General features: G+C 46.0%; 1 protein-coding gene across 1 annotated transcript in view; it reads right to left on the bottom strand.

The window, feature by feature from the left end:
• Positions 1 to 586: 586 nt before the first annotated feature.
• The window catches only part of Nedd9 (neural precursor cell expressed, developmentally down-regulated 9), a 50306-nt gene continuing 37208 nt past the window's right edge, over positions 587 to 13684 (bottom strand). The window contains exons 3-7 of the mRNA XM_050142267.1: positions 9566 to 9667; positions 8976 to 9077; positions 6667 to 7908; positions 5304 to 5393; positions 587 to 3075 (exon numbers count right to left, since the gene is read on the bottom strand). Of these exons, the coding sequence (XP_049998224.1) occupies positions 2566 to 3075; positions 5304 to 5393; positions 6667 to 7908; positions 8976 to 9077; positions 9566 to 9667 (2046 nt within the window). The 3' untranslated portion in view covers positions 587 to 2565. The remainder of the gene's footprint in view (positions 3076 to 5303; positions 5394 to 6666; positions 7909 to 8975; positions 9078 to 9565; positions 9668 to 13684) is intronic.

Below are 13684 nucleotides of genomic sequence, written 5' to 3'. Positions count from 1 at the left end.
GATGTGAGCAAGCCACGATGCAAGCAAGCCTCCACTGCCAGTAACCAAGACAACATCCCTGTCTTCCCAGATGGACAGACTGACTTTACCCTCTAAACTGGGAGTCCAAAGAAAACTCTACTCCATTGTTTCTATAAGATGTTTTTGTGGCGATCACAAAAGAAGTAATTAATACACAGGTGTATTCAAATACTTTCTATGCCTCAGTGGTTAGGAATCCATGTGGTTAGGAATCTATTTTTTTTCTAGTTTGCTTGAAATCATTTTCTTTGTGCCTACCCCAGAATGAAAAAAATAAAGTCCACTGCTGAAACTACTCGCGCGGTCACACCTACAGAATAGAAACAGAAACCACCCCTTCCTCGCTAGGTGTGCGGGTGCTGTAGCCAAATGTGGTGGTGCACACCTTGAATCCCAGAACTCTGGAGGCAGAGACAGGCAGATCTCGGTGACTTCAAAGCCAGCCTGGTCTACATAAATTCTCTGTAGACCAATTTGACTTTCTATACTCAGTGAGCCCAGATAGGTCAATACTTAATCCCATGATAAAGACAGACACATGGAAAAGAAACCCAACGACTAGGAAGAGAATGATCTAAAAATTTAATAGCTTGTATATACAAGATGACAACAGGCAATACAAATTGGATAGTTTGGTTTTGACAATGTGGAATGGCATCACTCCTTTCCCAACAGATACACATCATACAGTAAGAAGTCCAAGCAAACCCTTCCTGACTTTATCCAGTGGTTCCAATACGCCATGAACCACTTCCTCCGCACACAGTGAACTGTGGTCCCACAGCTCAACTGTTCATCTTCTGGCAGCTCAGAGCTTTGAGAACTGCAGATGTAGTTTGTTTTAAAAAGCACCATCTCTTTAAAAACTTCCTCTGATTAAAAAAAAAAAAATTACACTGAGGTCACACATTCTTCCCAAGCTCCTCCCTGTGTTTGTAATTTGGTTGTTTAAAACAAGTAAGTCAAGGCATACATAACACATGCTGGGTGGTGGTGGCGCACGCCTTTAATCCCAGCACTCGGGAGGCAGAGGCAGGCGGATCTCTGTGAGTTCGAGGCCAGCCTGGTCTACAAGAGCTAGTTCCAAGAAACTCTGTCTCAAAAACCCAACCAACCAACCAACCAAACAAACAAACAAAAACACACAAGAAAACCAAAACAAAAACAGCATCAAAGAAAGACTTTTGTAACAAACAAAAACACATCTCCAAATAGGCCGGAATGTAATAATTTTCACAGACAGAGACTACAAGAATCATACTTCTCGGCTTGGTCACAAGGAAATAGGGGACTAGCTCGTCCATCCACAGTGAGTCTGGTGGCACTGGTGCCTATGCTGTGTCCACACAGGACGTGTGAAGAGACAGACTGCAGGATCGGTGCTGTGACTAGCTGTCACGTGGTGACATACTATATCCACAAGGTCCATAGCACAGGGGGTGTGTCGATCAGACACCTGCAGTTGTTCTGAGTGTTGGGTACACATAGGGAAGTTTTCAGAAGGGTGTAGGGTACACCAAGCAATGAGAGAACAGGAAAGGGCCTGGTGGCTCCACAGTCCAGTGGCTCAGGAGCTGCCATTTTCCTTTGGATAATGAAGGTAGAAACCCCCTCAGAGAGACCTTTATTCAATGACTGGCAGTTGGAAACATCCCTTCTTTTTGTCTACAGTCGCAGTCTGATGTTATCTTCATGAATTCCCACTGCAATTTTTTTTTTTTTAAATTCAACTCTAAAAGCACCTGTTAGAAAACCTAGTGGCTTAATCTCTCACGAATGCAGCCCCATGGAAACAATTGTTCCCTCTTTATTGTAGCTTTCTTGCTGAGTTGAAAGAGCACAGTCACAGCTGTGGACAGTCTCAGACCAGCACGTGTGTCTTGCTTCTCTCTAGCCCTCGAAACCTTAGGTAACTTAGGTTTTTGAAACTCTCTCTGTCCCTCCTCCCCACTCTCTCTCTTGGCCTTTTCTACCAGAAAGGGGTCATTTACCATTGTGTTAAAGACAGTCAAGTTTGAAAATGTTTTAGATAACAACAAGTCATACCATGACTTGCTACGTGGGAGGTGAACACTTGGCAAATAGGACCATGAGCTCCAGATGGAGTGTGCCGGGCTCAGCTCACCACTGACACATGCCGAGCAATATGACATCCAGCGGGTGTAATTTTCTACAAAACCCAAACAACGCAGCATTAGGAGGTGCTTACTAAGGTGCTTCTTAGTTCATGTTTTTAATGGAATGTATCAGGCACACATCTACAAACAAATATGGATACATAGGCATAGACAAACATGGACACATTTCTGTACAGCTTATGCTTTAGATACGTATATGTATATATAAGAACCACACAGGGGGAAAAAAGATTTCCCACTTCAGCTCCCTGAATTGATGAAACTCGACTAACTCACACACAACGTTAAAATATTTCATTTTCATATAAAATATCTACAAAAATAGATAACCTTTACAAAAAACCAGATCGTTTTTCCAGTTTTCCTTAGTAATTATTCCCTCGGTCCCTTCCGCCTCTTTTGCTTCTCAGAAGGTGGCCATCTCCAGCAAGGAACGCTTGAACAGCTGTGCGTTTCTGGACAGATCAGTTACCTGGTGCACCATCTCCTGCAGGGCCGTAGTGCTGGGGTAGTGGAGGGCGGCCATCTTGGTTGCCATCACTATCGTCTTGAGCTGTTCACAGAGCTGGTTGCTGGAGTTCCTGACTTTATTTCGAATGTCCGGGGCGGCCACCTGCCTCGTAAGAGTGTCTCCAATGAATACCAGTTTGTGTGCGCTGAGAATGACAAACTTGCTGTGTGCCACAAAGATCCGTGGGGGTTGGGCCGAGCTGACGCAGCTGAACAGGGCGTCGATGGCGTTGAGGAGGGATATGAAGTGGGTCTCGCATTGGTCGTAGTAGAAGCAAAGCAACTGCCTATCCTGAGCACCCACGCTGTTGTTTGTGGTCGGGAGGGTCTGGGAGGGCTTCCACTTGGACATGTCATTCTCCACGGGCTTGGTGATTTCTTGTTCCAACAGCTGGAACTGACTCAGCTGGGAAGAAGATAAGAGGCTTCGTTAGGGGCAAAACATGCATTGTAAAGGGAAAGAAATATGGCTGTGGAGTCAAAAGATAGAAGTTTCATCTTTAATAGACGCCAGCTCCTTAGGAGATGTGTACTTAGCTAGGCTTGCTTCCTAAATCGTACAACACAGACCCGGGGAAGACAACCTAAGGGATCCTCCAACCCTGACCTGGGATAACACCATTTGTCTTCTTCTCCTTCGAATTGGAAAACAACATTGGGTTTAAACCCCAGCCTCACCTTCTATGCCATTATGAGGGTTCAATGAATTACTGTTACTCACAAAGTGCTTGAAATAGTGTTTGGTGAACTGCAGGCTCTGCGTAAATATTTCCTGAATGTTGAGAGAAGGCAAGGGAAAAGCAGATGCAGTGGTTTTTCTGTCAAAGGCATCACTGACAGTTTGCTACTTCCGGGAGAAGGCCCTGCCTCTCTCTTCAAGATGGAAATTCGTGAAGATTCTCTATTTCTCCTGTCCTCTCTGTCATTATGACCCTTTACTGCAGGAAAGTAATACAAATGTACACCTACTTAGGGAAAGGATATAAGGACATCCAAGCATCAATTGTTTATCATGCTATATGGCATGTGTGTGTTGGTCAGAGGACAATTTGTGACAGGTGGTTTCTAGGGGTCAAGCTCAGGTCGTCAGGTAGAAAGTTCCCGACACTGCGCCGTTTCAATGGCTCGGGTATCCGCTTTTTTGATGTTCTCCTTTGCATCCCCAACAGGCCTGTGGTTTCAAGCTGAAGTGATAATTTCTAGCTATTTTCCTAAGAATCCTGAGATCAGGACTCAGTTCATCTCTCACTCTGATTCAGAGCTGAGTCAGCACAGGGACAGCTCCATCCTGCCCCCCCCCCCCCAAGGGCACAGTCAGTTCTGTATCACACAGAATTTACTTTCTTCTTAGGAATTATTTTAGTGTGTGCTAGTTCCCTCCAGCTCTGCTGTCTAATGGGGTCAATTGCCCATGTAAGCAGAGCAGATACAGGGTCGTGTTCCAAAATTATTTGATAATAACAAATTTAATTTCAAATCATGTGTTCGTGGAGGGCAGTACTTTCCCATTTTGTAGAGAAAGAACTGAAGTTTTTGACCCGTTATGTGATGTTCAAGTCGACACACCTGCTGCCCCAAAACAAGGGGTTGAACTCAGGTTTACTAACGACATCTTGTCACTTCATATTGTGATGTCGTGAAATAGCTGTTATTTCATTCCATCCTAAAGAGTGTGTATCCTTAGTCCATCTCTCTCTGCTTTCATGTCCTTGGCATTCATATCTGTCCTCGCGTGCTGTGCTCATTAAACCTTTGAGTGAACTGCCCTGTGCAGAGCCCTTGGTAAATGGACTTAGACCTGTCTCACTAACGTCAGATCCTTCCCTTTGACCCTTAGACTGGACCATGAAAAACACAGGTAGAGGGATGGGGTTGAGGAGAGAGTTAGAATCCAACTCTTTTAAGGAATTTGAGAACCACAGAAGGGTGTTGACCTAAGGAATTCCACGTGAAATGCCATCTATAGAAAAAGCTTTGGAGCTAGGCACAATGGCACACACCGCAATCCCAGCACTCAAGAGGTTGAGAAACGAGAATTTCAAGTTTGAGGCCAGCCTGGGCTACATAGGGAGACCTTACCTCAAAGTATAACAATAACAAAGCAGAGCCCCATAGAAAGGGCTTTGAGAGTCCATTTGTGAGTTTTATAAAGTCTGACGGGACCCAAGTGAGGAGGCGACTAGAGAAAATGTTGAAGAGTAGAGGAGAGTGAAGCAGATATTGGAAGAGAACCAAGAGAAAACCAAGGGGAAACCATAGCCCAGTTCCTGTCGGTCTTGCCTGCATCTTTATCCTCCTGAACTCCCTCACTGTGGCCTCCACAGAAAACCAATTAGCTCGGGCCAGCTTGACTAGGACTTGTGTCTTGAGACCAAAGGTTTTAACACAAATAGTCCTAATGTGTTACGTATTAACAGGCAGAGCCTGAACAAACCCCATCATTTGGATGCAATCCAGAGATACTCAACTGGAGTCACAGACCACAAGCCTTCACTTGGTTCTTATGTCCTACTATACCCCTGGGACTTCTTCATGCCGGCGGATGGGCAGGCCCCCAACCTTTTGAGGTCTCCATTCCCTACTAAGTGGAGCTCTTTCCTCCATGGAAGAGCCCACTGTTTTGTTTGAACTTACCTGATGATGCTCCAGCTGGGCCTTGTTCTGCTTGATGATGTTCTCTTTCTCCAAGAGCTCCTTCTGCTGTCTCTCAAACTCCTCCTTGCCCTATTGTTTTCAACACAAATAATGCATTACTTCACCACCAGAGTCACTTATGTGAACAGCGTCATTGACAAGCGCATTCAGACTCTCGTTATCCACTGACCATTTCCCTCATGTCCCGCTAGACATTATAAACACTGACAGGGACTTCCAGAGTCACTGTGGAGACAGGCTTGAAAAGGAAAGCCTGTTTCCAAGGAGTCGGCCTTCATTGTTACTCCTAGCTGGAGACCTTCCCATGATCCTCTCTGCACTCTCTTCAGAAGCATTATTTTTCCATGGTTCTTTTTTTAATGAGTTATATGTGAACCCAAGCACTTTCAAACCAAGGTAAAAAAAAAATGGATGCATATTTCACTTCCAATGTCTTTGACTCCCCTGTATCTCTCTACCTGTACTTAGTATTTGCCAGTGTACACCATCAGAAACCCAGTGAGATGAATGGTAAATGCCTTCATCTAAGCTAGGCCATTCCTCAGCATGAGATGAGGCTCAGCTGATCCCTTCTACTCTCTTGTGCCTGGGGGCTTTCAGTATTTCAGTTTTCAGCATAATCCATGACTCTCAATCAAATGGGAAAGAATGGCAGAATAAGACACTAAGTTAAATACTAAGTGCTACGTTATGACAGAGGGTTTGAATTCTTCAAAGCAGACAGAGAAGTTTCCACGATCCCAGGGCAATTGGGAACCACCACAGTTTACACTTCTAGGAAGCAGTTGGCAGAGTTTAACATATGTAGGCCAAGCTGTTGGCCAATTGGTAAATGATCACAGACCCTCTAAATCTGGTGGGGCTGTGTGTCTTTGTAAGTAGCAACACACACACACACACACACACACTCACACACAGTAGGCTTCAAGAGTTCCTTAGAAACTCTCCAGGTACAGATATTTCCAATAGTTATTTTTCTTAACAGTGACATGTTTTAAAACCTTTCATTGCGATGGACTGTGCCATGCACCAGTAGAGGCAGAACTGATGCCATGACTAGTGGACCCACTGTGCCCCATTGATGGGTCCCCTCCAGTTTGCCTAGTGTGTATCAATGAGATTTAATACAGCCCTTTGGAGTTAGTGCATTCTCGAAACAAAACTCAGGCCCAGGGAGGTTAAATGAAGTGGCTGTACAATTTCTGTCCAACCTCACCCTTAATTTTCACAACACTGGGACTAGCACTCAGCAGGTTCTGCCCTTTGGCTGCCGAGCCCATGGACATCAGTCCTGGGCTCCCTGAATGTGAGCGTGTGTGGTTTACAGGTCTGGCTGCCTTACCTGTAGGTGGACATAATCATAGTCATCCATCCAGCTCCGTTCGGAACCGTCACTGCTACTACAGTCTGGTGGCTGGTCCTTGCCTAGAGTGGGAGGCAACAGCTTATCGTGGACCTGGGCCTTGTAGTCACCGGGGCGCAGTGGCTGCATCTGGGACCCCGTAAGTGTGTACTCGCTTGAGTTCATGATGCTGTCGGGCCCATTTTTCAGGTGTGAACTGCCTGGAGCTGCTCTAAAGAGAGTCTCTGCATAGGTGCTGATGGTGGTGGTGAGTTGCTTAGCATCATCTGGCACCGTCTTGGCTACCATCACAAACCGGTCCAGATCATCACATTTATTTTGGGGCTTATTGATAGCTAGGACATTCAGGGACCAGCTGCATTCATTTAAATCGTGGCTGGTTTGACTGAGAATCTGGTGGGAATCTTCTACCCTCTGGAGTTCCCGCTTCATTTTGTTGTGAAGGACCAGTTCTGGGAGGCAGAAGGCATTGGCTAGAGCTCCCTTGGCAAAATGGAGGTATTCCCGTAGAAACAGCTCCACCTTGTCCACTGCGGTGCGGATCTCATTGATGTGTCTTTCCATGTACCCGTAACACCTCCAGTCCGTAGTGACAAGGGACATGAGGCCACAGACACCCATCTCCAGGGTCTGCTGGAGGCGATAGAGCTTCTCAATGGCCGTGTCTGGGTCCAGTAGGAGCCGTTTGTCCTGAGATGGGGAGGCTGACAATGAGGACTCCTTTGAGGAGGTGGAAGATGTGGACATGTTACTCCTGGTACTGCCGGTGCTGGAGAAGGAGAGTCGGTTGATCCCATCGACCACATCCCGAGAGCCTTTGGCGTCCGCTGGGTTGTTCAGAGGGACATCGTAAACACCATCTCTTTCCTCCAGACTTGCCTTTTCACTGGTTTCTGCTGGTACCTCCAGAAACTGAACTCCTCGGGGGACATCATATGCATCACTCTGAGTGGCCCCGGACTGTCCGGGGTGAGAGGGTGGATGATGCACAGAAAGGCTCTGCTGCCTTTGCGCCATTGGTTCGGCGGCTCCTGGGGCGTCACAGGTGAATTTGGTGTGCAGGTCCTTCCCCGCTGCCTGGGTACTGGTCGGAGGGATGTCATAAACCCCCTCCGGTCTCGTGTCTGGCCTTCCATTTTGTTTCATTGGAGAAGGGAAATCATATTCCTTTTCCCTGAGCCCCGCTTCATCTCGATAAACTGACGGTGGAACGGCATAGAGCTAGAAAGCAAGGAAAAGGCCGAGTTATTGGTTCAGTTGGATCTTAGATGGAGGCGGAAAATGAACAGTCCGTGAAGGTGTGATCCTGAGTCCACAGACCTCTTCCCTAGATCGTCTGCCTCTTCCCTCTCACCCTTTACTAATATCAGTGGTTTCCCAGGGTGCAGCATGATCCTTAGAGGATGTGGGCCAGCATCCTTGCACACAGCATCCATTACCATTCTCGGTGGTGACTGGCTTCAGTGTAGAGCTCTAAGTTCTCACCGACGGGTTGCGGTCTCAGGTTTCCAACCATTCACTGACTGTCCCACCCAAGTTGACCCATGGTGAGAGACAGAGGGCATGATACACAGGACTGAGGGATCTGAGTTCTCTTAACCATCAGACCATTTGTGGAGGTGCCCGAGTCTCCTTACTGTTCAGAGGCACAGTTCCCTATCTAACTGTATTCAAAGGGTGGGTACTCTCAGAGATCAACAGAAGACAAAATGAGCTACCTTGTATGTGTGAACTGAGGAGGAGGTAGGTGAGCAGTTCTCAACCTGCGGATCGAGACCCCCTCGGGCAGTCAAACGACTCTTTTAGAGGGGTCACACATCAGATAGACTGCATATTGCAATTCACAACATTAGCAAAGTTACAGTTATGAAGTAGTAATAGAAACAGTTTTATGGTTGGGGGGTCACCACAGCATGAGGAACTTTATTAAGGGGTTACAGCATTAGGAAGGTGAGAACCACTGCTGTAGACCCTTCTAGAAAGATGAGATGTATTAGATACTGAAAACTGAACTCACTCTCTTCCCTTCTAATTGACTCTCATTATCAACGGCTCTGTAATTTAGGGGATGCTCTAAATTTGTCATTATAATTATAAATTTTTGACGAATTGCTGTCTTCTCTCCCTTGCTTCCTTCCCTCTCTTTTCTCACCCCCTCCCTCATGAAAATGGCTCCTCCCTTTTGGAGTATGCCATCCTTGTCCTATCCCAATGAATGAACACACATCAGCCCGCCCCATACACACGGAGATCCTCATCCACACCCAGTTCTTTGCCAGCTCACTTACCCCTTGAGTAGGGGGAATGTCATACACCCCTTGAGGCTTTATCTCTCCCACTGGAAATGAAAGCACGGGGCCTTTCACTGACGAAGGAGGGATGTCATATACCTAAAGAGAAACACTTGAGTCACCCAGGATGGAAATGCCATCTCTCATTTCCCTTGCTGCTGTTTTCCTGCAGGTTGATCTATCAGGTCATATACAGACTGGGTCTCTAACAGCATCCCATGCCATCAGGGCACATCAGGGGTCTATGGAAGTGTCCTTTATGAATTATGCATTCTTTGATTTGGATTGAATATGAAAATGATCTTCCATAAAATATCTACTCTATAATTTCGATCATTAAATTGCAAATTTCCAGAAATAAAATGACAATGTAATAAAGCAACAAGATATTTCTCAGATGGAAGATTAGACTTTCTGCTGGGGCAAACCCAGAGAACACAATTTTTAAATAACACTGGCTTGGTCCCCGGGCAGGCAGCTCAGAGCTGCATACGATGAGATTGTGACGGTGACCTTCTTCTCCTGTGTGGTCCTGAAGACATGCTACCCCGAAAGCCAGCTCCCCTTGTGGCGTTCCCATTGCCTACCCCTTGAGTAGTGTGGGAAGGAGGGACATCGTACACATCCTTTTGGTATCTGGCTGGGTACTCGTACACATAGCCATGGCCTGTTCTCATTGGAGTGATCACCTGTGGGTGAAAATACACAGAGATGGTCAAATGACAGCCCTGAGTCCTCAGCACCTCTTAGCCTGTAGTCAGGCACACATCCCTAATCAATCCCTCACAGAAAGGAGAGAAAAGGAAGGAAGGATGAAATGGAAGGAAGACAAGGAAGAAAGAGGATGAGAGGGAGGGAGAAAAGAAGACATGAAGATACAAGCTCAGAACATGAAGGAAGCGTCTGAGATATCATCATTGCCTTTGCTAAGAATTTTCCAAAAATCCTATTAAAGGTCATCAATAGAGTCTCAATTCCCTATATTCAAGGAGATATGAAATTGTCTTATATCCTATAAATTATGAAAGTCAGGCTGGAGAGAAGGCTCAGCAGTTCAGGGCACTTGCTGCTCTTACAGAGGACCTGAGATTGGTTCCCAGCACCCACCATGTTGCAATTCCAGTCCTGGGGCACTGATCCCCTCTTCTGGCATCCAGCAGCACCAGGAACATGAATGGTGTATACATACATATTCATGCACACACATAAAAATCAATAATTCCCAGTAAAATAAAATAATGAACATTTTAGCTGAACCTTTTAGAGTAGCCAATGTACAATACTACATACAGTCTGGAAAGGGCTCTGGGCCTTTTGTAAAGTACACAATACAAATAGTTTGGCCACTTAAAATTCCTCTCATACCTTCCCCAGTATGCTTCTTCATCTGATATGATTACTGTGATTATAGCTGACATTCCACGGGTCACTGTAGTCCTTTCACAGAGCCACTGATGAACAGCCCTGTTCTTATAACTGCCTGGGAGCATTCACTCTAATTTACAAAACAAGGGAAACACAGTTCCCTTCAGTATCTATAGAAGATTGGTTCCAAGATCTTTGGCTGCTCAAGTATATGGGGTGTGGTGTGTTGCACGTATCCTCCATACATCACTGGGCACACTTAAAACCCTCTCCAAATTACTTTATGGTCTACAGTGCTTTACAAAGGCTAAATCAAGAGATGGCAAACTGTATTGTTTAGGGAACAATGACACAAGTCTGCACATGTTCACTGCAGATGCAATTACTTTCTAAATACGTTTGACTTGCAGCTGGTTGTCTCCTCTGATGTGGAACCCACGCTGCAGAGGATAAACTGTCCTGGTGGGGAGGCTCTCAGGAGCTCACGGCTTGGAAGTGTCCTGACCTGTAGTCTCTAATCATTCCCCATTTTCACCAGGGAAGCAAGTGTCCCCAACAGCATCTACATCCAGCGGGTATCAGAACTCACATATACTCACCATGGACTCTGACATCTGGAGCCAACTCACCTAGTGGGTTAGCCTGCTTACTATCCATTGTCCCTCCCTCCCTCTCTCCCTCCCTCCCTCCTTCCCTCCCTCCCTCCCTCCCTCCCTCCCTCCCTCCCTCCCTCTCTCCTTCCCTCCCTCCCTGTCAATGCACACTCCATATGTACATACATGGAGAGCAGCGGTTAACCAACTTTATGTATCTTTCTCTACTTCTCTCCTATCCGTCTATCCGCCTATCTATCTATCTTTCTATCTATCTTTCTATCTATCTATCTATCTATCTATCTATCTATCTATCTATCTATCTATCTATCGACAGCATCTCTTCACTGACCTAGAGCTCACCATTTGCCTTTCCCAGTGCCCATGCCATCTCTGGGGTTATAGGCACGTGACACCACACCTGGCTTTTCTAGGTATGTTGGGGTGTTTGAAATCAGGTCCTCACATTTGTTGTTGCTGTTGTTGTTTTTGTTATTGTTGTTGTTTGAGACAGGGTTTCTATGTAGTTTTGAAGCCTATCCTGGAACTAGCTCTTATAGACTAGGGTGGCCTCGAACTCACAGAGATCCACCTATCTCTGCCTCCCAAGTGCTGGGATTAAAGGTGTGCGACACCACCACCACCAGGCTAGGTCCTCACATTTGTACAGCAAGCACTTTACCCACTGCTGGCTCCTATGTCCTGCTATGCACTGCACTGGTAATTCTAAACAGGAGAGAAACACTGTTTCAACTTAACTGATTTAATCTTCTCAGGGCTTGCAAATTGCCACAGTCTTATTTTTGCCTGACTCCCTACTACCAAGCCATTAACAGTGTCCATGCCAAAGACTGCCCATCATGTCTTTGAGAAGCGGCACTGAAAAATCAGGAGGAGCTGTCTGTTCCCAGGAGGCCCTCATCTTTCACCCTTTAACGCAAAAACCCTGGCGTCGGGCTGCCTACAAAACTATGTGAGAAATGTCCCGAGTCTATCTTAAGCTGAAGCGAGTGGAACACAGCCAAGTGTACCAGTGTCTGTACCCCAGGGGCTCCAAAACCTCCCTGTTCAATTTTGTTTCAAATGCCTGATGCTTACCACTGATTATTTCTTACACTGAAGGTAAGACAGATTAGTATGCAGCAAACATTTCCATGCAGTCTCTCCTTTGTCTCGGGTTTAGAAAAGAAAAGCGGCGCTTTAAGTTTGTTGGCATAGAGAGACGGAACCATTTGAGGAAGCAGCCATTGTATTGTGCACAGCAAATAGTCCTTCATAAAGAAGGGGGCTGTTTGCTAAAGTCTTTTAATGCCCTTGTATGGTTTTTATTTTTTTTATTTTTTGCACTTGGCATTGTGTAACCATGATATGAAGATCTTGTAGACGTTCTGTTTATAGCTCGCTGTTTAGCTTGTAATAGAACCTGTTCACAACCCAGCTTTTGTTGAGCATGTAATCTTCTAAGAGGGGGTTCCATGCCAAGCTGCCAACTTCGGGATGCCGGTGAACTAAAGTCGATTGAGCTGAAGTCCTGCATCACTCTTCAACTTTTATTTTGAAAACAGGGGGGTAGGGAGGTAGAGGGGGCAGGGCATGACCCTTAGAAAGGGCTAGGGACCAAGCCATTCCTGGCCTTTGTGGCCCTTCCCTGGCAGGACACACTCAGGCTTCTTGGTATTTACCATTCCACTTCCTGACAAATGTCACGGAACCCCAACTTGCTCTCTCTTTCTCATTTAGAGGATTCCTGTGGTCATCTGGTGTTTAAAACTTCGCATTCCAAACCAGTCATTTTCCCTTGTTTATGCAGTTAAAGAAACAGATGGGGAAAACCACGGGAGGAAAAAGCCAATAAAATACAGCCTTCCCCGTCCCAGCATTCCCGGCGGGACGTCCTAACTCACATGGATGCACCGATGACATTTAAGTGGGACCAAAGCTTTGCTTCTGGGGTGTGACACGTCCAGAGCGTTTAGTGATCCACGTGGTCACTTAGGAAAGACCTAAGTGCTGGGGCTCTCTTCAGCGCCACCTTTGTCTCCACCCTTGCTAGGACCCCCTCCCTGCCAATGGTGTGTTCCCTCCTCAGGGAGATAGTACTTGGCCGGCCTGATCTTCCAGCTCTTTCTTCCTGCTGGACAGGAGCACACAAAGAAACAAACCTCTACATTATCTCCCCGTTCATCCGCCTGGGACTACTGGTTTTCAGTCCAAGAGGCACACCAAGAGCTAAGACTAAGCGTTTGGAAGAATTCTCCTGGGCATTAATGAAATCACTCCCTAAGGGCATTTTCAAACTAATTTCTCAATGAAATCAAGTCAGGTTTTTTATTTCCCTTTTTCTCTCTGTTTTTCTTTGGTGCATTCCTTTTATTCTACGTATTTATTTATAGTTACAAAGGCTTCGCCCTAAGAATTACCAAGCTGACCTCTTAATTCATTACTGCCTCCCAGGGAGCTAAACTGTGAGGTGGGCTGGGGCCCTGGAGGTCCGGGGCTAGGGCAGCTGATTCCCTGATTATGGTTACCCTGCAAAGGCCCTGCCCACTCACATGTGGCTTTGTCTCTGTCCTGCTGAGAAATCCTGTTCTTGCCAACTAAGAAGAGCTACGAAGTAGAGAACAGATTGCAGTCAATGGGATTTTTTTTCTCCTTTCTTAAAAACATTTTTTTAAATCAACTCACATTAGTTGTTTGTGTGTGTGTGTGTGCACATTTGTGAGTGTGTAGATGTATGTAAGTGTATAC

Source organism: Alexandromys fortis, unplaced genomic scaffold (genome assembly GCF_014885135.2).
Source record: "Alexandromys fortis isolate MF-2015 unplaced genomic scaffold, M_Fortis_MF-2015_v1.1 scaffold_5, whole genome shotgun sequence".
In the NCBI taxonomy this organism is placed as follows: Eukaryota; Metazoa; Chordata; class Mammalia; order Rodentia; family Cricetidae; genus Alexandromys; species Alexandromys fortis.
The sequence above is the reverse complement of the archived record's forward strand: the minus strand, read 5'-3'. Positions and strand labels throughout refer to the sequence as shown.